General features: G+C 36.6%; 1 protein-coding gene across 1 annotated transcript in view; it reads right to left on the bottom strand.

The window, feature by feature from the left end:
• Window positions 1-24,000, bottom strand: part of LOC144967293 (uncharacterized) — a 78,177-nt gene that overhangs the window by 24,034 nt on the left and 30,143 nt on the right. Inside the window, exons 5-7 of the mRNA XM_078904353.1 lie at window positions 9,457-9,552; window positions 7,271-7,442; window positions 1,637-1,783 (exon numbers count right to left, since the gene is read on the bottom strand). Coding sequence (XP_078760479.1) covers window positions 1,637-1,783; window positions 7,271-7,442; window positions 9,457-9,552 — 415 coding nt within the window. The remainder of the gene's footprint in view (window positions 1-1,636; window positions 1,784-7,270; window positions 7,443-9,456; window positions 9,553-24,000) is intronic.

Consider the following 24,000-nt stretch of genomic DNA (forward strand, 5'->3'; position numbering starts at 1 on the left):
CCCTAGCTCAGTTTGCGGCGCTGCAGTACGGCTGACACCTGTATTATTCCAGTCTTCCCTTGGAATAGACCCTAAGGACAAATTTTCCCTCGGGGATGAACGAATAGAATTTCAGAATTTTTAAAAAATACGTGTTCAAAGCGCTTTCACATATTTTTCCCCGACAGAGGGCCAGGTTCTCATTTTACAACTGACGGTGAAAGAATGGAAGAAAAGAGCATTTCCCAAGGACTCAACTAAACATCCGCATCATTTGTCTTCTTTCTTAATAAAATTTAAGCTTCCTGTCCATAATAAATCAATCTTCTAATTGTTATCTAAACGAAGAGTACAAGGGAAAAACCACAGATGTCCAGTTTTTTTAATTTTCGTAACTGCCCCCTTGAGTGATGTTAGGCGTCTAAATTTCCTCTCTACAGAAATAACATCGAACAAAAAAAAAAATACAACCATTAAAGAGTTATGGTCGTAGTTTCTATTTATAAAGGGAAAGTTTATAGTTAATGCCCCGATCTCACTCTTCTTCTTCTTCTTCGTTCCTCTGATGGACATCTATGGCTGCAGTCCGACATCTGCTATGAAGTCGGTGGTCCGCTTTAAGTCCTCAGCCTCACCATAGAGCTTTGTGTTGAGTGTTGTAGGGTGACCCAGTGGTTCGAACGTTGCACGTTGTATAATGGGCAATCCATAAGCACATGTAAAGTGGTTTCATGGTCTGTTCCACATGGGCAATAAGGGGTTGTTTCAATACCTAGTTTCTCACTCAAACAGGGCAGTCATAAAAATTTCAAAAATGGACATAATAAATGTGTGTCATCTTAACGTTTGTTATCTACTCGTGTGTTATCTAAAAACCGTTTAAATACTTTAAGAAGTTATTCCAGCTATTCTTTCCACGACAGTCTACCTGTCTTTAGGTCATTTTTCATTGATTAAATCCTAAATCCTTTTTAAAATAAAACAAGAACTTAATCGTTTCTATTGCGCAATATCTAGTCATGGTGTTTTACACGGGACGAAGAAGTCTCGGGTTTGAGAGATTTTGACTAGATGATGGTCATTTAAATCGATTGATATTTGAAGGACAGGTTTTCTTGTCACATTTTTAAATAAGAGTTTTTTTCCAGAGTACGGCAGTTAAGGGCATACATAAAAACATTCTTTTTTTTTTTTTTATTGAGCCGAGAAAAAGACTCAATTTTGATAGTTGATGATGATGATTACAGTTTGAGGATTGTGGTGGTGGTGGTGATGGTGGTGTAATAATGATGATTTGATGATTGTGGTAGTGGTGGGTATGTTAGTGGTGGTAGTGGTGGTAATGATGATGATTTGATTGATGATTGTGGTCATGGTGGTGGTAATGTATCGTGGTGGTGGGTGATGATGATGATGATAATGATGATAATGAGGATGACGATGACGATGATGATGATGATGATGATGATGATGATGATGATGATGATGATGATGATGATGATGATGATGACGACGACGACGATGATGATGATGATGATGATGATGATGATGATGATGATGATGATGATGATGATGATAATGATGATGATGATGATGATGACGATGATGATGACAACGACGATGATGATGAGGATGACAAATTCACAACTTTCCTTACTTGTTCGTTCTGATAGGCAGTCACAGCGATAAAAGTTGTCTCTTCAAAGGTGAACGTGTTAAAGGTATTCCATCTCATAGTGAAAATATCGTTGGCCTGGACGACGTGGAGACGGGGCTGGTACTTGTGCATGGAGTTGAGAATTATCTATGAAAAAAAAAGGAAAGAAAGAAAAACCGTGAGCTTTTATATAGCGCAATATCCACTAAACGTGCCCAAAGCGCTTTACAAAGGGTCCCTGACAAACAGCGACACGTAACGTAAAAAACGAGACATGATAATACAATTATTTCCGACAGAGACAACGATCTTAACGGCCAGATACTCATTTTACACCTGATATTGATGAGAGAATGTGAGTAAAGAGTCTTTTCCAAGGACTCAACTATGCGCCGAGCGAGGCTCGAACCCATGACATTCAGGCCCGAAAGCGAGTGTCGTACCACATACATAACCACGATCCACTCCTTTTCCAGACTTGAGAGACGAGTGATATGTCACCATAAATACACAATTACTTGAGATGTTTTATAGAGCAATATCCACTAAACGTGTTCAAAGCGCTTTACAAGCCAACAGCAACACTTAACATGTAGGACGAGACATGACGTCTATTAATCGATGCTACATGGTTTTTTTACTACCAAGACAACACTGTTAATGGCCAGGTACTCATTTTCCACCGAACGGGACTCGAACCCTGGACCTTCCGATCTGAAGGCGAGTGTCATACCACCAGACCACATTATAGCCGGAATGTCACGCTTTAGCCAATAATTAACGGAGACCACACCGATGGGCGATAAGTAGATCCGGTAATCGAGTATTTTAGTCAGGGCTGTGTCGGATGCATTTTCGATACACTGATACTCCTAGATGGAATTTCATTTTATTTTACTGTCGAGAAGATTTCACAAGGATGGGATGGAGGAATAAAAGCAAAGTGGGAAGTCCATGTGGGACTGAGAATAGTTAAAATGTCTTTTTGGGTCATAAAACCTGTGGTAAAATAAAACGACTAAGTTAATTCCACGGATTAAAACGCCACCAAAACACTTTAGACTATAGTGGATTTGAAAAAAAAAAGGTGGAGGGTTAAGGGGTATTGGCGATGCGGTGGGGAGTTGTGGAAGTGGAGGGGGGGGGGGTGAATGTATTCTCCATATTGCACTCATTCAGAGTTGTTGTCCCCACTCCACCCCATCCCGATCAGATTACCCGGTTTTTAAGGGGGGCAAAGGTGTCTAAGTCTCACTCCAATCCTTTTCTATACAAAACGACCACTCTTTAAATTCGAGCAGCATTTATTTGATGGAATGGGGGTAATTTGGCCAGTGCCTCAGTCCTCAATCTAAGAAGTGCACACGACGAACTGTCATCTAATTCTCATTATGATGCTGAAATAGAAAATGATATCTGCTATCGCTACAGTGCTTTATTCATGTTGGTCCGTGTTTTATCAAAACAAGAGAGCTTTATTTTTTCCATAATTTTAGTATTTTGACAGGTAACAAATGCAATTTTGTGATTTGGTCATCAAAAGAGTATATTTATCTAACACTTCTTAGCTTATGTACCAGTATTTCTAAAAATTCGCCCAGTTCCACACAATACATGAAAAAAAAATTTGTTTTGGATTTATTACGTCTTCTTTTTCTTCACTGACATTATAAATCTGTCACAAAGAAGGAAACAAGTCCATTAAATATATTATAATTTAAGGCATCCTGGTTTTGGAACGTTGGGTAGAAAGTTGTTCTAGAGTCTTATTTCAGAGGGGAAATAGTGAATATTTGCGTGTCTCTTTTTATCATTCATCATGACCACATTATCTCATTCATCTGTAGTGTTTCATTCATCCTGTTTTATTGATAAAGGGGAAACTCGAAACGTCCCTTTTTATCTGTTTTCGTATATTAAATTGAAGCTTACATTCAATTTCACATTGTTATTTACATCACCCATCATTAGTGCTTTGGCGGAAAATAAATCCATATTGCTGAATGTTAACTAAACTTGATGATGGTCCATCAACGTGGCCAATCTCTACAGTCAACCAAATATCTTCGTCCTTTCAACATTCATTTAACCACCTGCCATATCCTCGAAAGACACGAGTATTAAAATTTGGCCAGAAAACTCGTCCTTCAAACATCGATCGATTTAAATGACCCTCACATCTTGGCAACATAAAAAAAAACCCAAAATCTCTCGAACTTGAGACTTCGCGAAGTCTGTCTTAAATTCCGGGTTTGAGAGTTTTTGTCAAGATGAGGGTCATTTAAATCGATCCATACTTGAAGGACTAGTTTTCTGACCGAATTTTTAAATACGTGTCTTTCCAAAGTACAACAGTTAACTGGTGATTGTCGCAGAAGTTAAAGGAGAAGGAGTGAAAAAAACTAAACCATCCTACTTTAAATTCTTCCAATCTCCGCCCATTCCGATTCTATTCTCCTCTTCTCATGACAATAGTGCGATGACAAATTTATGTGAAATCTCACCCCTTCTCGAGGTAGCTCTTGGTGGTTCACGAGATTTTATGTCGTCATTAAGACCAGTTCGAGGCTCAGATATCACTCGCTCCTTGAGGGGTGGCCAGGACACGAAAACGATCATGTTCAATCTTGGCATAATTTAAAAATCGTTTTTCGGCGGCTGCATCATCTTTCACCTTCATCTCTAGTTTTATGAGGGGATTGAAATTGTTTCAAAGTTGTGGAAAAGATATTATTATTATACCCTACGCATACATATTTGAAGTTCTAATAACCGAAAGCCATTATGGGCTTTTTGTAATGGAAGTAACTTTACATTAGTTTGAGAGTATTTCTATTGCAACACTGAGCCCAAAACAATTTGGGTTATCGGACCTGCACGTCGAATATACCCCGTTGGTTTTGGGGAAAACTAGATTTTACATAGCGTAAAAAACAAAATCTCATCATTAATTTTATTATTGTTATTATTATTATTATTATTATTATTATTGTTATTATTATTATTATTATTATTATTATTATTATTATTATTATTATTATTATTATTATTATTATCATCATCATCATCGTCGTCGTCATCATTATCATCATCACCATCGTCATCATCATCATTATTATTGTTATCAGTAATTTGCTCTTCTGATTTAATTCATTTTGTTATTTCATTGTTTACAACTTTTGGTACTAACGAAGAAAAGACGAGAGAGGGAGGGGAAGGGTTTTTTTTCATTTCAGCAAGAGCTATAATTAGACATTGGCTTATTACGTCATTTTAAAAATAATATAATCTTCCTAACAAAGCTATGAATTTAAATAAGTAATTGGCATTTTTTTTTTAAAAAGCTAAAATCTATTCATCTATTTGGCTTTTTTTTTTTTTCTCGTCCTATATTTTTTCATCAACCCACCAATATGCACGACATTCCGCCTAACGAAACCAGTTTTGAAATACGACGTATTAAAAATAGTATAATCTTCCGAACAAATCTATGAATTTAAACAAGTAATTGGCATTTTTTTTTTTTAAAAAGCTAAAATATATTCATCTATTTGGCTTTTTTCTCGTCCTATATTTTTTCATCAACCCAAACAATATGCACGACATTGCGCCCAACGAAACCAGTTTTGAAATGTTATATTGCAAACTAAACCAGTATTTTTCAGCGATACATACTTTGGCCACGACAGCGTTGATATCAGCCAAGTCAGCGAGCTCGCGTGAGTACCAAATATAAAAAGTCCCTGGTGAAATCCTTCACCCATCTCATACTTTGCATACCATTCACTTTTAGCTCTTTGTATTTGGAACCGTTACGCTTTTAGAGGACGTCGCATGAAATTACAGTCACAAAATACCGTAACTGCAGATTTTGGGCGGTTTGGTTTTCATCTTAGAAATTGATTTTTCCTTTTTTTTAAAATGTCATTGTTATTTTATTAACATTTTTTTTTTTCGTGGGGAGTGGGGGAAGGGGGGGGGGGATAAATCCATAAATATTTTTTTTAAAGCTATCCTTGGCATAAGATGGATTTTATTTGAAAGGTTAAAAAAAACTGTTGGTCCGTTCCGACGTGTACATATATGCAGGTCTGACATCCGAAAGCAGTTATGGGCCTAGTTTAACGTTGTTGTAATGGACAATATTTTGCGTCATTTTTAAAGATTTCCATTACAACAATGAGACCATAATAAATTGGGTTATCAGACCTGCAAATAAGTGCACGTCGGTCCATTCTAATTCTCCCATGGAGATATTTTCTCTTCAATTTACAGTGCTTGATAAGTATGCTCTTGTTTGTTTACATTTTGTTGGATTTATTTTCCCTGGCACAACTAAATGATGAACAATCTCAAGATTTCCAAACAAAACCGTTTTGTAAAAGTTATGAACGTTCTTTCGTTTTCGACTGCTTTATACAGTCACTTTGGGGAATTCCCAGCGGAAGTAACGCTTCATGTCTGCGGAAATCCCCGTTTGCCTATTTAAGCCTTTAATCTATTCTCTCACCAATTCCCTAAATGTCCATGACAAATGCTATAGGAATCCTCCGGGCACTTTTCGCATACATATAATATAACTCTGCCAGATACAGTTACTTCTTTTATAAGCGTTTTATTTTCCTCTTTCTCCTCCTCCCCCCCCCCCTTCCTCCTCCTCCTCCTCCCCTCCCCTTCCCCTCCTCTCTCCTCCTCTCTCTCTCTTCTTCTTTCTTCTTCTTCTTCTTCTTCTTCTTCTTCTTCTCTTCTTCTTCTTCTTCTTCTTCTTCTTCTTCTTCTTCTTCTTCTTCTTCTTCTTCTTCTTCTTCTTCTTTTCTTCTTCTTCTTCTTCTTTTTTTTTTTTTTTCTTCTTCTTCTTCTTCTTCTTCTTCTTCTTCTTCTTCTCTTCTTCTTCTTCTTCTTCTTCTTCTTCTTCTTTCTTCTTCTTCTTCTTCTTCTTCTTCTTCTTCTTCTTTCTTCTTCTTCTTCTTCTTCTTCTTCTTCTCTTCTTCTCATTCGGGTTGGATCACTCCTCGAAACCCGATGTGGGAACGAACCCGAAACCGCAGAGCATCTAGTTGAACGATGTTGTATGACGAAGCTTCCGGGCGAATTTGCGACGGTGCAAGAGTGCGGTGAAGAATTTGCTGATTGGTGGTCGATCGTCATAACATAGTAGTGTGAGCACCATTAGAAGATGGTACCATCTTATGATTCAGTACGTAATCCATTCATTATTAGACCTTCGGAGGACTGTTTACACACTTCCAAGGTGCGGCTATCTGGTCACTCGCTTTCGGATCGGAATGTCCTGAGTTCGAGCCCCGCTCGGCGCATAGTTGAATCCTTGGGAAAGGCTGTTAATAACATTCTCTCACCGTACTCAGGTGTAAAATGAGTATACCTGGTCGTTATCAGCGTTGTCTCTGTCCGGAAAAAAATAATTATAATATCGCTTGACAAGCTTCATATCTCTTTCTCCATGTTACATGTTGCTTTTGGTCAGGGACCCCTTGTAAAGCGCTTTGAGCACATTTAGTGGATATTGCGCCTTATAAAAGCTCTTTTTTAAAATCAGAAGACGGAAAGGTATGACGTCACGACATCTGCTTCCCATTGAGACTTAAACGGTGAAATAGTATGTACTGTACTTACATGCCCATTCTGATCCAGGTTGTTATTGGTCAGCTTCAGCTTGTGGAATGACACGGGTTGTTTGACCCAATGGGCTCCGGAGGCAGGGGAGTCTGGGTGGATGTAGAGTCGACCAGGCATGTGGGGCTCGGCTTTGCCCGTCACCACCCACTCAGAGTTGTGGTACTTATATCTGTAGGAATAAAATGTATTGTATTAATTTGTGGTACTTATATCTGTAGGAATACAATGTATTGTATTAATTTGTGGTACTTATATCTGTAGGAATGCAATGTATTGTATTAATTTGTGGTACTTATATCTGTAGGAATACAATGTATTGTATTAATTTGTGGTACTTATATCTGTAGGAATACAATGTATTGTATTAATTTGTGGTACTTATATCTGTAGGAATACAATGTATTGTATTAATTTGTGGTACTTATATCTGTAGGAATACAATGTATTGTATTAATTTGTGGTACTTATATCTGTAGGAATAAAATGGATTGTATTAATTTGTGGTACTTATATCTGTAGGAATAAAATGTATTGTATTAATTTGTGGTACTTATATCTGTAGGAATAAAATGGATTGTATTAATTTGTGGTACTTATATCTGTAGGAATAAAATGGATTGTATTAATTTGTGGTACTTATATCTGTAGGAATAAAATGGATTGTATTAATTTGTGGTACTTATATCTGTAGGAATAAAATATATTGTATTAATTTGTGGTACTTATATCTGTAGGAATAAAATGTATTATATTATTAGTAATTTGATTCAATCTTTTTTTAAAGGTCATTATCCCTATGCCTATGTTTATTGTCGTGTTTATAGGATGGAGATAAACCTAAAAGTGACGACAAACATTGGGTGTCTCTAATTCCTGCGGTTATATAAAAATTTAAAAAAGAATTAACAACAAAATTTGATTCAATTTGATTTGATTTAGCTAGTTCTGTTCATCCTATCCATTAACTACAGGATTCTGGAATAATTATCAAGGCAATTGAAAATCAATTGATAAACAACAACAAAAATTTTGATCGTCAGAATAACTGATTAAAGCATTTCGGTTAAATGTTCTTTAAAAAGGTACTGTTGGAGGAGGAGGAGGAGGAGAAGGAGGAGGAGGAGGAGGAGGAGGAGGAGGAGGAGGAGGAGGAGGAGGAGGAGGAGGAGAAAGAGAAGAAGAAGAAGAAGAAGAAGAAGAAGAAGAAGAAGAAGAAGAAGAAGAAGAAGAAGAAGAAGAAGAAGAAGAAGAAGAAGAAGAAGAAGAAGAAGAAGAAGAAGAAGAAGAAGAAGAAGAGAGGAGGAGAGAGAAGAAGAGAGAAGAAGAAGAAGAAGAAGAAGAAGAAGAAGAAGAAGAAGAAGAAGAAGAAGAAGAAGAAGAAGAAGAAGAAGAAGAAGAAGAAGAAGAAGAAGAAGAAGAAGAAAAAAGAAGAAGAAAAGAAGAAGAAGAAGAAGAGAAGAAGAAGAAGAAGAAGAAGAAGAAGAAGAAGAAGAAGAAGAAGAAGAACAAGAAGAAAAAGAAGAAGAAGAAAAAGAAGAAGAAGAACAACAAGAAGAAGAACAAGAAGAACAAGAACAAAAACAAGAACAAGAACAAGAATAAGAACAAGAACAAGGACAAGATGAAGAAGAAGAAGAAGAAGAAGAAGAAGAAGAAGAAGAAGAAGAAGAAGAAGAAGAAGAAGAAGAAGAAGAAGAAGAAGAAGAAGAAGAAGAAGAAGAAGAAGGAGAAGAAGAAGAAGAAGAAGAAGAAGAAGAAGAAGAAGAAGAAGAAGAAGAAGAAGAAGAAGAAGAAGAAGAAGAAGAAGAAGAAGATGATGATGATGATGATGATGATGATGATGATGATGATGAAGAAGAAGACGACGACGAAGAAGAAGAGCAGAAAGAGGGGAAGGAAGAGGAGGAGGAGGAGGAGGAGGAGGAGGAGGAGGACTATGAACGTTTAGGGTTACACATAGTGTGTCTGTACGATTCATCTGGCGGGAAGAACTAGTTTTATTAAAAGGCATATCCAAATATGATTGAATGAAACCCCGGAGGAGGGTTTAAAAAAAAAAAAGTTGGATGAAAAAAAGGAGGAAACGAAATACATTTTTTTTTAATGAATATATAAATAGATAAATAAATATGTAGTAACAAAAACGAAATGTGCGTTTTATATTGAATTGTTGATCTCCATACCTGCAGTCATCAACAGGGACGATATCAACCAAGAGGATATACTTGGCGTGAGGGTCCAGGCCTTCTAGAGAAATTTTCATTGTCGGGAACATTCGTCTGGATATGGGAGAGAGAGGGACGGAGGAGGGGGGGAGAGAAGAGAAGATGTTGAAAATTAATCGATGAATGAAAGGATCGAAATATGTGAGAATGTGACCAACTTTATTGTCCCAAAGCGGTAGGTACTGTGTCGGAGTGAACGTGGTGCTCTAAATAGAATTATCACTTAGCACTCGTGAACATCAATTTCAAATTAGAGGCTATGTGCCAAAATGTCGCTTTCGTAAGAATCAACACAAAAATACCCCAATACTAAATTATTTGGTAAAACCAAGAAATAATTTCATTTTCATTAATTTTTCTTGATTACAAGAAATAGAAAATAAACTAAAAACTGTAAAAATTTCTAGTCCTTATGTACCTACTGGCGCTGAGAGATTTAAGGTTGAGGTTAAAGTAAGGAGTTCTCGACAGTATTTTTCAAAATAATTTTTTTAAAAGAGTTAATAGTAATATGTAAGTATCTGGAAAAAAAAAACTTTTAATAACCTGAGCTCTGATAATAATAATAATAATAATAATAATAATAATAATAATAATAATAATAATAATAATAATAAATGATAATAATAATAATGGTAGTAGTAATAATAATAATAATAATAATAATAATAATAATAATAATAGTAATAATAATAATAATAATAATAATAATAATAATAATAATAATAATAATAATAATAATAATAATAATATATCGCAATATCCACGAAATGTGCTCAAAGGGGGTGGGGTTGGGCAAGTAATTACAAAACTCATCACAAGTAGGGGAAGACACGACGCCTGTTAGGCGCTATTGGAATTATTTTTTTTCGACAGATACAAAGCTGTTACTCATTTTCCACCGGAGTGCGATGACAGAATGTGAGGAAAACGCCTTTTCCAAGGACTTCAGTTTATACCGTCCTCAGCGGACACGAACCAGGGCCGCATAGTACAGATCCTAAAGCGATTGCCATGCCAGTATGCAACGAAGCCAAAGGGCAAAATTCCCCTGATATTCCCCTGACTGTAGGCTATACTACACTTCCTTGGTCTTCATCTCAACTTCTGGATTCCACGAGTATTCGTGTCCAATGCTTGACTTCGAACTGGCGTGTCTGGTAACCATGACAACTGATTCTTTACAATAAATCAATAATTGAAATCTTGAATGTCGAAATTTATGTCTGATTGATGCTAATATCTCGTTATTAAGTGTACTGGATTTTTTTTTTCTCCTTTTTTTATTTTATTTTTTTTTTACATAACGATATTTGATTTACAAGTCCGTTTTGCTGCATTTTGGTAAGTGACCAATGGACGGAGTATGAATGGTCGTCACTATCAAATAACGCTTCTTGGAATGTGCTAAAGACATTACTTAATTAATAACCCTTAACGTTAAAAAGCAAGTATAGAATTACTTCGGAATAAATTATTTGGCAAATCTCTCTGTACTTTGACTTGACTTGACATAAAGCCTTTCCACTTTCGATGACATCAACCTCGCAATTTCGACCGTTCCTCTTTTTCCTGCGATGCTGATTCTCTAACGGTCTCTGTCTTGCTCATTTTCTCTGATTCTTGATACCTCTGCTAGTGGTGTAAATCTGATTTGGTCATTTGAGTTGTTTTAAATTTCTGGGGGTTTTTTGTCATTCAAAATATTGAAATGTATTTGAGAAACTCGCTTCCATGTTATTTGGTTTAGTTTGGTATTCATCTAACACTTATCCAACACTTGTGCAAATCCAGCTTGTCTAATTCTATTAAACTTTACATCCGAGTATCGATAATGGAATCCTTCTAAAGTCAACACTGCCAAACCAGAAAGATTTGACTTTAATTAAGCGAGGTTGATTTTATACATTATCACATTTTAATAAATTGAATTGAATAAAGAACAGAAGATTTGGGATCAACAACAAGAGCTGTTGACTTTAAGCAGAAGTTGATGTTAAGAGTATTGACATTATGCGGATTCATTGTGTTTATTTTTGGAGTTGTTTTTTTTGTTTGTTTGTTTTTGTTTTAGTTTTGTTTTGTTTGGAGCTTTGTTTTTGTTTTTGTTTTTTTTGTTTTTGTTTTTTGTTGTTTTTTTTTTTTGTTTTTTTTTTTTGGGGGGGGGGGGGGGGGGGGGAAATGGCTACCATCAAACTTGATCGTGGAGAGAAAGCCTTTATTAAATGCTTTGTGTGATTCACAAGGTGTCGCGTGCACTTGGACTAAAGTTGGTTACACTTACACGCGCCGATTGTTTTTGTATCGAAATTGTCAAGCAGAAGTTGGCGCCATGAAGAACGGTATTGTTCAACAAGAGAGAGAGGTCAGGTGAATGTAATCTAAATCATTTCAAGTTTTGGGTGTTTTTGGCCATACTTGAAATAATGAGTGGTCACAACTGGTCACGCTTACCGTAGAATCGTAGACAAAACGTGAATAGAAATAGGTCCCGTTGAAAATGGCACTCTCAGAAATTGAATTACCTACTTCAGCTAAATCAGAGAACAATGCCGCGTTTTGAAGACATTGGATTTGTCTTTGAAGTGTAAAAGTTTCATTGCAATCCGTGAGTCGCGTGCCTCGAAAAGGTTTGTAATCAGAGCGGCGACACCTAGAATCAGATCGAATATTGGCAGTTGAAAGGAATTAGTAGTTACGATGTGGCGCCATCAAGATGAACGGTCGTTGCTTAGGCAGGTTGATGGAGGATTTTATAAGTGTTCATTCTAAGTAAAGATTACCTCTTGAAGGGTTGTTTGGTTACCGATAGGTCACGTGAGATTGACCAGGCGGACTCCTGGCAAAAAAACTGGCTATCGAAGGGGGAAATTTTGTTTATAATATTATCATATCGATATTAAGATACCGCTAAATATTAATATGATTTCTAAGCATAATTTGAGCCTAACTTATATAGATAGTGCCTTCGTTGAGGAAAATGAGTTTTTTTCATTTTTGGCTTTCTACGTCTAGGTGATTTCCGCGTAACTCCAGATTGACCCACTGGGTCATTTAATTTGGGATAATACATGCCTGTAAACATCCAATCGTCCGCTACGCGATGCCTCCCGTGGCTTTTCAATCCTCAGTGACAATCATATTTGTGGTGACAATTCACTGGGACATCTTCTGTCCACTTAAAAACTGACTCCCTTAATCCAAGGCAAGGCGATTGGGTATAATGAGTGAGCGACGTGATTAAAAAATTAACACAAGGTGTTGAATGAATGTCATCTTTGTGGGTGGGAGATTCAAGATTTGGCTCACATCGGGCTTAGAGTGAGGAATAGGATTTGGGGGGGGGGGGGGGGGGGGGTGAGATTGTGTTCAAGGGACTTTAACTGTATATTGCCCTTTTTTTCCTGAGTAACATTTCTAAGTTATAAGCAAAGAAATGTATAATGCTCACAAATCTTCTCTCTCTCTCTCTCTCTCTCTTTCTCTGTCTGTCTCTCTCTCTGTCTGTCTCTCTCTCTCTCTCTCTCTCTATATATATAATATATATGTGTGTGTGTGTGTGTGTATGTCAATATCATTTCAACCCCATCTTCCATAGAATCTGCTCTAATCTTATATACAGATTTGCCTGTCTATTTCCTCCACTGAATGACCACCGACACATTTCCTATTCGATGACATCACATAATATACAAAAGACGACTTCATGTCCAACCGAGAAGATAAGTCGACTTCCGGTTAAAGCCATTGGAAACAGACTATGGGCATCTTATGTACCTTGCCTTTGTTCTTCCGACAAAACGTACTAAGATGTTTTTTTTTCTTCATTTCGATAAAGAAACAAGAACTTTTGCTCCGAATATCAATCGAAAAAAGAAAAAAAGAAAAGAAAAAAAAAGGAACAAAACATTAATTGAAAAAGAACAATTAAAAATCTCAACTTACCAAAAATTCATTTTAAAAAAACCAACAAAACATGCAAAACATAACAAACAAAACAGAAAACATTTAAATTTGAGACTAAAAGTGTTGTCAGATTTTCGGTAAGTCAAAGATCATTTTAGTTGATCGTCATCATCATCATCATCCTCATCATCATCCTCAGCATCATCATCATCATCATATCATATTCACATCATCACATCATTATCATCATATCATCATCATCATCATATCATCATCATCATCATCATCATCATATCATCATCATCATCATCATCATCATCATCATCATCATCATCATCATCATCATCATCATCATATCATCATCATCATCATCATCATCATTCATCAATCATCATCATCATCATCATCATCATCATCATATCATCCATCATTCATCATCATCATCATCAACTTCATCATTCATCATCATCATCATCATCATCATCATCATCATCATCATCATCATCATCATCATCATCATCATCATCATCATCATATCATCATCATCATCATCATCATTTCATCATCATCATCATCATCATCATCATCATCATCATCATCATCATCATCATCATCATCATCCTCATCATCATCCTCAGCATCATCATCATCATCATCATCATCAGCATCATCATCATCATCATCATCATCATTATCATCATCATCATCAATATCTTCATCACCACCGCCCACAGTAATAATATAGTAATTAATTAATTCTGGTTTATTTACAATAATATTATGATTATGTTGAATTTGTTGATTATATTATCATTTTGATTTTTGTAATGTACCTGTTATTGGCAAACTGCTTATAGTAAACTTTGAATCCTAAAATACTTGATACCTGAAGTAAAAGTTTACCGACCAATTAAACTATATACCTGAAGTACAAGTTTACGGACCAATTAAAAGAGAAAAAAAGCATTTTGTCAAATCAGGGTATCATAGACAAATCGCTACTCTATCGACATCACCTCCCCCACCCCCACTCCCCTTTCCTTGTTCCCTTTCTTCTTGTATTTACCGTTATTTGGACTGATTGACACATAGTTATAATTCTATCGTCTCAACAAGGCAACGGGACGGGACCACCCCCTAAGCTATAAGTTCAAAACCCGATGGAACCTGGGAAGCTTTAGCTGATTAAGCATGTCACATTTAAGTCATTTTATTATTATTTTTCTTGAATGGTACAGAGCATTAAATTTTAAATGTCTGCCCCAAGGATGTCATGTGCCTAATTAAAAAAAATGGGTAATAGTGAAACATCGTTTGAAATACTTTTGAAACGGATTATTTATTTATTTATTTATTTATTTATCTATCTATTTGTTTATTTATTTATGGATTTATTTATCAATTCATTCATTCACTCGTCCATTTATTTATTTATTCAATGTTCCATTCATTCATGTGTTTATTAACGTGATTGTTTATTTATTATTGTGATCATTTATTTATCTATTTATTTGTTTATGTATTTATGGAATTATTTATCAATTCATTCATTCATTCGTCCATTTATTTATTTATTCAATGTTCCCCCATTCATTCATTTGTTTATTTGTTTATTTATCAACGTGTTTGTTTATTTATTCTTGTGATCATTTATGTATCTATTTATTTAGCATCAATGTATTTCAGCCAGTCCAAAATGTTATTTTCCGTCAATTCTTACCAAAAGATGATGTACGCGTATAACTAACTACTCATCAAGCAAAAGGTCAAGTTAGGAATATTTGTTCAGACAATTAAATCGACATACAACCAGATTACACAAACGGATAAACAGTCTTTCGAGATGTTTGAAAAGTTCTTCACCTCATTAACAACCTCCTCTAGACTAATTGAGCGTTTAAATAATTTTGAAAAGCTCAAATGTATTATATTCCATGCTCGGACTTCATCAATGACTCTCCATGCATGCAGCTTTATTCTTTAAAGTTTCGCATTGTGTCCTTGTTCAACAAATAGCCAATGACCACACGACACTATTTGGGTTAGAAATGCAGCATCTGCCGTGGTCGAGCTATTCAGATAATGCCGTTTTTATTCGGTATTGTTGTCACAAAGATAATCAGAATTACCTCCCTCGCCAGCCGAAAACGGTAGGGGGCGCTATTAACGAGTTGTCATGGTAGCGTCATCAACACCCTTCGCTTTTCAGGGTTGCGTTTAGGGAGCTTGCTCGTGGCTGCCTCGTGCCAGGGTCATTCATTGCCGCTCTACCTATTCAAGATTTGTTCAATTCCGAACAATGAGTGGCAGCAAGATGTCGAAGATGATAACGGAATTCAGTCTTGTATCAGGATTGTGAGAAAAATCATGCCAGGAAACTGTTATAATTTAGTCTATCGAGTAATTTTAAAATTCCATCAACAATTTAAAAGAGAGAGAGAGAGAGAGAGAGAGAGAGAGAGAGAGAGAGAGAGAGAGAGAGAGAGAGAGAGAACAGAATAAAAACAAAACAAATACTAAAAAATGAAAATAAAAATAAATAAATGAAGTGAAGTATGCAAGCACGCCAGATATCAACCACAGAAGACTACGCACATCTACATTTATTTATTTGTTTATTTATTTATTTATCTATTTATTTATTTATTTATTTTATTAAAGAGGCGTAATAGTTAGCGCAGCCACCTCCGGTCGAAATGCGGCTTAGTTCGTTTCTATGCTGGACCATTTCCTGTTGTTTTCTTTACCGCCGATAATTTGTGGACTGTCGTACACTATAGTCCCAATGGAAACGGATTTTCAAATGAAATTAAATTTCCCTCTGATATTTTAAACTCTGATCGACTACTCTCTCTCTCCCTCTCTCTCTCTCTCTCTCTCTCTCTCTCTCTCTCTCTGTGTGTGTGTGTGTGTGTGTGTGTCTCTCTCTCTCTCTCTAATATGTCACGTCAAAATCCAGACAACTACGAAATAATGTTTACGACAAATAATCGATAGATTAAAATGGTCCATTAACTGTCAAAAATCAGCAAACCCTAGACTTCAAGACGTATCAGGTTTGACACTTTCTGATATGTTGTTTAATAGATCGATATTTTTTTTCAAGGGAGAAAGAAAAGAACATTTAATACTCTTCAACAGTCATGACGTCACTTCCCTTGTAATGACGAATGGTAACTTAGTAACTGGCTCTAAACTATCGGAACAATGGCGGACGCCCTTATGAAATATTTCTCCAGAGGAGAAAAACATTATAAATATGATCATGTTTTGACTTTTATACATTCTGATCACAAGACATATGAAAAGTTCTAACCAGTATGAAGAAGAATAAGTACCGATTTTCTTTGTTTAGAACCACGATGGCCGCCGTTGCTGGGCGACGTGACATCAGACTATTGTATCCAATTGTTTATTCATAGCACGACACAGGAAGTAAAAATCAAGCACAAACAAACAAGTAAACAAACAAAGAAACAAAAGCATACAAACCAACAGAAGCACCTCAAGACACTTTAAATACTAGGTCTGCCAAATAAATCTTTACCATGTTGACAACATCGATAGAAGACCCGAGACAAGAATGAAACAGTGTAAAATAAAATGTGTAAATAAAACAAGGGCTGCTTCTATTCTTCATTTTGTATCTAGACTTAATCATCTTTTTGAGAAAAAAAGCGATGACACACATAGCTACATCATAGAAATTTAAGACCGCCGGCCGGATGCTTATGTCTTTTTCCAAAAGCTCGCAATTATTGCAGGTCTAGGCTAGGAATTCGTTTGAACCTGATTATTGACTCAATAGGGCGCCGTTCACACAAGGGTTCATTCAAACATTTGACCTACAATTCGCAAGCCGGGTGTTATACCAATAGACCACAAAGATAAAATGGAAAAATAGTGCGGCTATGCAGTCTCGTGGTATGACGCTCGTTTTCGGAACCGAAAGTCCTGGGTTCGAGCCTCGCTCGGCGAATAATTGTCCTTGGAAAAGACTCTTTACTCACATTCTCCCGCCGTTTTTCAGGTGTAAAATGAGTACCTACCCATTGCGTTGTCTTTGTCGGGGGAAAAATTGCAATGTCGCCTAACAGGCAGCATGTCTCGTTCTACATATTACGTATTGCTGTTGATAAGGGACCCTTTGTAAAGCGCCGTGAGCACGGCTAGTTGATATTGTGCTATATAAAAGAGAGAGAGAGAGAGAGAGAGGGAGAGAATGAGAGAGAGAGAAATAAAGAGAGAGAGAGAGAGAAAGAGAGAGAGAGGGAGAGAAAGAGAGAGAGAAAGAAAGAAAAAGAAAGAGAGAAAGAAAGAGAAAGAGAGAGAGAGAGAGAGAGAGAGAGAGAGAGAGGGAGAGAATGAGAGAGAGAGAGAAATAAAGAGAGAGAGAGAAAGAGGGAGAGAGAGGGAGAGAAAGAGAGAGAGAAAGAAAGAGAAAGAAAGAGAGAAAGAAAGAGAAAGAAAGAAAGAGAGAGAGAGAGAGAGAGAGAGAGAGAGAGAGAGAGAGAGAGAGAGAGAGAGAGAGATTGAAATAAAGGCTGTGGTAATGTAAGTATATCGCAAAGTACTTCCTCCACACCTAACATATCCAGCATAACCCAATCACTGCTGGGTAGACATAAGGGAAGTCTGAAAAAAAAATCTCGACTTCCACCGGAATCGAATTCCGGTCCCTTTGTGAGTGAAGCGAGTGTTCAACCAACTGATCTATTGGAACTCACATTCTAGCATAAATTATTAACCTTAATTGAGCTTTTATATAGCGGAATATCCACTAAACGTGCTCAAAGCGCTTTACAGGGGATAATTGGACAACAACATTTAGGACGAGACATGACGCAATATTACAATTTTTTTTCGGACAGAGACAACGCTGTTAACGCTCATTTTACACCTGGGTACGGTGAGAGAATGTGAGTAAAGAGCCTTTTCCAAGGACTCAACTATGCGCCGAGCGAAGTTCGAACCCAGGACCTTCCGATCCGAAAACGAATGTCATACCACAAGACCACATAGCCGCACACACAAATGTTAACAAATAATCTTGTCAACCACAACCACTGTAAGTGTAAATGACTCGTACCTTGTTGAAAGAAGCAAGGTGATAGATAGAGACAGGCAAGGTGAGGGCTCAGGTGTCATCTACTGTGACATGGATGACAATGTGAGACGAGACTCCATTTGGGGTTTTGTTGGGTTTTTTAAAGGAAATTTTGTATCCCTGTCACCGCGTCCAGCACACCTTATGGGTGCACGTGCCCTTGTTGATGAGCATCAAGCTAGAGAGAGAGAGAGACAGAGAGAGAGAGAGAGAGAGAGAGAGAGAGAGAGAGAGAGAGGTGTTGACTTTGTCGGAGTTAACATGACGAATTTATGACATTTATTGAGTAAGTATTGTGGGACAGTAATAGGACCGCCAAAAAATTGATGACAAAATAATATAGTCTAAAAATGTATATGTTATCGGTGTGAACTCTCTCTCTCTCTCTCTCTCTCTCTCTCTCTCTCTCTCTCTCTATCTATCTATCTATCTATCTATCTATCTATCTATCTATCTATCTATCTATATATATCTCTCTCTATCTATCTATCTATCTATCTATCTATCTATCTATCTCTCTCTCTCTTTCTCTCTCTCTCTCTCTCTCTCTCTCTCTATATATAATATATATATATATATATATATATATATATATATATATATATATATCTATCTATCCATCTATCTATCTATCTATCCATTTCTCAAAAGATAGTATAAAAATGTGTATATTATCGGTGTGAACTTTCTCTCTCTCTCCTCTCTCTCTCTCTCTCTCTCTCTCTCTCTCTCTCTCTCTCTATCTATCTATCTATCAATCTCTATCTATCTATCTATCTATCTATCTATCTATCTATCTATATATCTATCTATCTATCTATCTATCTATCTATTTCTCATTCTCTCCCCCACTCTTATTCATTCCTTAGTCTCTAAAAAAGATAATATTATGTTATTATTAATTTTATACATACTTCACTTGTTCTCAATATAAGGTCACCCTATAGCCTGAGAGTTGTTTTGGGTAATGTAGCTAAATAGGCCCGGGGTTATTTAGGGAATGAACTGATAGGAATTGGATGGGACATTATTCCAATAATTAATTAATTTTTTTTTTAATAAAAAAAAAAAAACCTTTTCGAGATTCAAAACCAGTCATCAAGGTTACAAATCTTAAGGCAATCTTTTTAACCATACCATCGCTATTTTATTATTTTTTTTCCTAACTTTTGAACGACATATCTATTATATATTTTATATCTCTATTTTGTTGATTTAAGTGTTTTTACAACTGGGTGTAATTTTATTTCTATTTTATTATACATTAAAGACATCATAAATAGGTTTTACCACGAATTAGAGACCCTAGTCTCTGGGCTTTACTCTGTGGGTTTTACCCTGGGTGACCCTACTTTGTGAGTTTTAGTGATGAGTGCATCATAAAATTGCGCTTGTAAAACGCTTTGAGCACACTTAGTGGATTTTGAGATAAATAAAAGCTCATTTATAAAAAAATTGAACTGGCCAAAGCCGCTCATATATTGGTTGGAATTTTTGCAATGCCGAGATAACAGATCAACGTCTTAGAATTATTTGGCAATATTGCCCAAATTTTCACTTTGATCGACATATCTATCTGCTTATCAATTTATCTAGATAACTCACTTCCTTTTTTTTTTTTTTTTAATATCAAGAGACATGAAACCTTTGAAAAATTGTTTCTTGTGGGTATTGTGGATGGTAAAAGAGGGAGATGAAGACCAAGAAGAAGATGGTCACAAGACATCAGCGAATGGGGGAAAAAAAAAACAAAAAAACCAGTGACTGAATGTGGAAGGATGGCACAGGACAGAACCTTGTTTCGGTTGGCAGTTGTGGAGGCCGTGTCCAGGAGGGATAACATGATGATGATCTATATATATATATATATATATATATATATATATATATATATATATATATATATATATATATATTCCTCCGACCTCTCTTTTACTTCGACGCTACCCAATTACTCAAGTTCAAATAAATCCATAAAAAATAATCATTGCGGTTACCCCGGACACCGAACGCTAATCAGAAATTTCACAGGACTGATTCCAGCCGATTCGCACGTGCCCACACGTTCTTCTCAGCTCCGGTAATTACTTTGTATCACATCCGGGTCTCGTGTCGCTGACGTCACACATTCAAATCACACGCTGATTGGTCGAACGGCTTCTTGGAAGATGCAATACTCCTCTTCCATTGGTCGAGTGTGAGATGAAGATAGGATTTCGGCGCTAATATAATCAGGAATAGGCGCGATTTTACTCGCGCGCAGACCAACTAATGTTGACACTGTGCAAGGTTGTTTTGTGCCAAATTCACGCGCTGTCAAATGAGCAGACGCTAACGAGGTGTCCGTGATGATATGGAGATGATGATGACGATAATAAGTTTGACACCGTTTTGATAACAATCCGGCTGTCTAGTGACAAACCTTATTATTGGAATGCTCTCAATGCCTAATTCTGTGACAAGTACTTAAAGTTTAAAGGTTGTCAATATCTTTGCTTTGCATATTGCCATAATATATTGACTCCAAGAGAAAATTGCCTGTAACGTTTAGACCGTTTATAAATGGCACTAGTGAGGTCACAAATCATGCTGGACTCTTTTCTTCTCTTTTTCTTTCTTTTTTTCTTTGGATATTTTGAAACACGCACTTATTTTTCAAATTTCCTGACATACAACTTGGATCTTGTAATATTATATTTTTTTCAAAATGGCCAAGCATATATTTTTTTCAGCTTCTTAATAAATGATGTGAATTTTAACATCATTTTCCTGCGTGTTGTGTTCTCTTTTTTTTTCTTGAGACATTGTAAAAATAAAACAAAAAAAATTGAGCTTTTATATAGCGCAAATCCACTAAACATGCTCAAAACACTTTACAGAGCAACACATAGCCCGTAAAACGAGACATGACGCCTTTTATTAGGCGATGCTACCATTTTTTTTCCGGACAGAGACAACGCTGTTAACAGCTAGACACTCATTTTACACATGAGTACGGTGTGATAATGTGAAAGAAAGAGCTTTTTTTCAAGGACTCAACTATTCGCGGAGCGAGGCTAGGACCCAGGATATTCCGATCCGAAAGCGAGTGTCATACCACAAGACCACATGGCTGCATGAAATTTCCTTTCCTTTTATTTTTATATTGAATAGTACGGGATAAACATTTCCACAACGTTAAGAAATCCCTTACGGCAATACCTTGGCCTGATGATTCAAATGATAAAACGTTTAAATCAGTAAGTATATCATTCAACTAGCATTGTTTCAATAACCAGGCACTACTTCATTTCGCCTTGACTCAAATCCACTCAGGATCCAGATAGCTCAGTTGGTAGAGCACTCGCTTCACACGCAAAGAGACCTTGATCGATCCCGGGAGAATTCGAGATTATTGCTTTTTCTCTCCCCCCCCCCCCCCCCCTCCCTGTGTCCACCCATCAGTTGACTGCCGGAAAGTACTTTGCAATAGACTAGCGTCCTATCCAAAGGGTAAAAAGCAATTGTTTTTGTTCGTCAAACTTCGGATCCATGGGCCTTTGCAAGGAATACAAATTCACTGCTTAACCCTTGCCCACAAAGCAATCCAGAATTCTCCAGAATTAGCCTAGCGTTCTTTCCCTGGTTGTTACTTCATGAAAACGTTATGTGTACATTACAATGCGTTAGTTAATTAGTATTAATTACTGCAAAGACTGCTAAATTCATAAATAAATGCGTCTGCCACATCCACGTAATCAATGACAACAATATCTTACTTTGCCCCAAAATGTTATGTGTAGGTACATTACAATGCGTTTAGTTAATTAATATTAATTACTGCAAAGACTGCTAAATTCATAAATCCGTCTGCCACATCCACGTAACCAATGACACCAATAACAATATCTTACTTTGCCCCAAAAACTTACCAATTAAAATGCTGTCTGTATTTTGATATGAAATTCAGTGAACTGATAGTCATTTAATTTTATTCCTTTTCCTTCTCATTATAACGTCATTTTAGCTAACGGACAACTGAACCCTGGCTAATCAAAATAACGGATTGCTGTTGAAAAGGATGTTTTCACGCTCCATACAATTTTATTTCTTTCATGCTTTTGTTCTCTCTATATATAATTACTTAATCACCGCATAGAAAGAAAAAAAAACGGGGCAAGCTCTGAACGGCGAACAAACGACACAACTGACCGTTGTGGAAATGGCTAATGAAAAGAATGGACAACAAAAGCGGGAGAGTAGATGTGAAATGGCTAATGGTAATTAGTAGGCTTGGGTATTGTTATGGTCAGGTCTCCTTTTTAAAGAGTTCCTGGCCCTTGGGGTCTTACAACCAGACGGTTGTTGATTTTACTCGGCGCCATCGAGGAGTGAGTGGTCCAGTTTGTGTTACAGTTGGTGTCCCTTTAACTGTAATTAATTATTTTTATTCCACTGGTGTGATGTCACACATTTTGACGGTAAAAGTATAAGCCCCGTTACTTTGGCAGCTTTTTAAAATAATAAAGTTCACGAAAAGATGTGAGAATAATGATATTATTTTTTTTTCACATTTTTTTTTCACACATAAACGCTCAACAGTTTATAAGCAGCAGTCTTAGCTATATTTATTGGTGAATAAAACGCTCACTGGAAATAATTAACAATACATATTTTAGGACACGTCAATATCCACAGCGTATTTTCACAACTTTTACTATAGGAAATGAGCTTCTCCCAAGTTGTCTTTACTCCCCCATCAAACCACAAAGTAAGCCCGGTTACTTTGGCAGTTTAAAAAAAAATGATAAGCTAGGTAATGGAACAACCCCTTATTGCCCATGTGGAACCGACCATGAAACCACTTTACACGTGCTTATGGATTGCCCAATATACAACGTGCAACGTTCGAACCACTGGGTCACCCCTACAACCCTCAACACAAAGCTCTATGGTGAGGCTGAGGACCTAAAGTGGACCACAGACTTCATAGCAGATATCGGACTGCAGACATAGATGTCCGTCAGAGGAACGAAGAAGAAGAAGAAGAAAAAAAATGATAACGTTCACGCAAAAAAAAAAAAATTGAGCATTTATATAGCGCAATATCCACTTAACGTGCTCAATGCGCTTTACCAGGGTCCCTGGTCAACAGCAACATTTAACATGTAGGACGAGACATGACGCCTGTTAGGCGATATTACAATTTTTCAGACAAAGACAACGCTGTTAACGGCCAGGTACTCATTTTACACCTGAGTACGGTGAGAGAATGTGAGTAAAGAGTCTTTTCCAAGGACTCAACTATGCGCCGAGCGAGGCTCGAACCCAGGACCTTCCGATCCGAAAGCGAGTGTCATACCACTAGACCACATAGCCGCTGGGAGAATAATGATATTCTTTTTTTTTTTTTCCCACATGTAAAAACTCAACAGTTCATAAGTAGCAATGCCAATCATAAGCATACCTATAGGTGAATAAAACGCTCACTGAGTCTTTTTCAATGACTC

This window comes from Berghia stephanieae, chromosome 3 (assembly GCF_034508935.2).
Source record: "Berghia stephanieae isolate SIO BIC M18660-M18661 chromosome 3, UCSD_Bste_1.3, whole genome shotgun sequence".
NCBI classification, from domain to species: domain Eukaryota; kingdom Metazoa; phylum Mollusca; class Gastropoda; order Nudibranchia; family Aeolidiidae; genus Berghia; species Berghia stephanieae.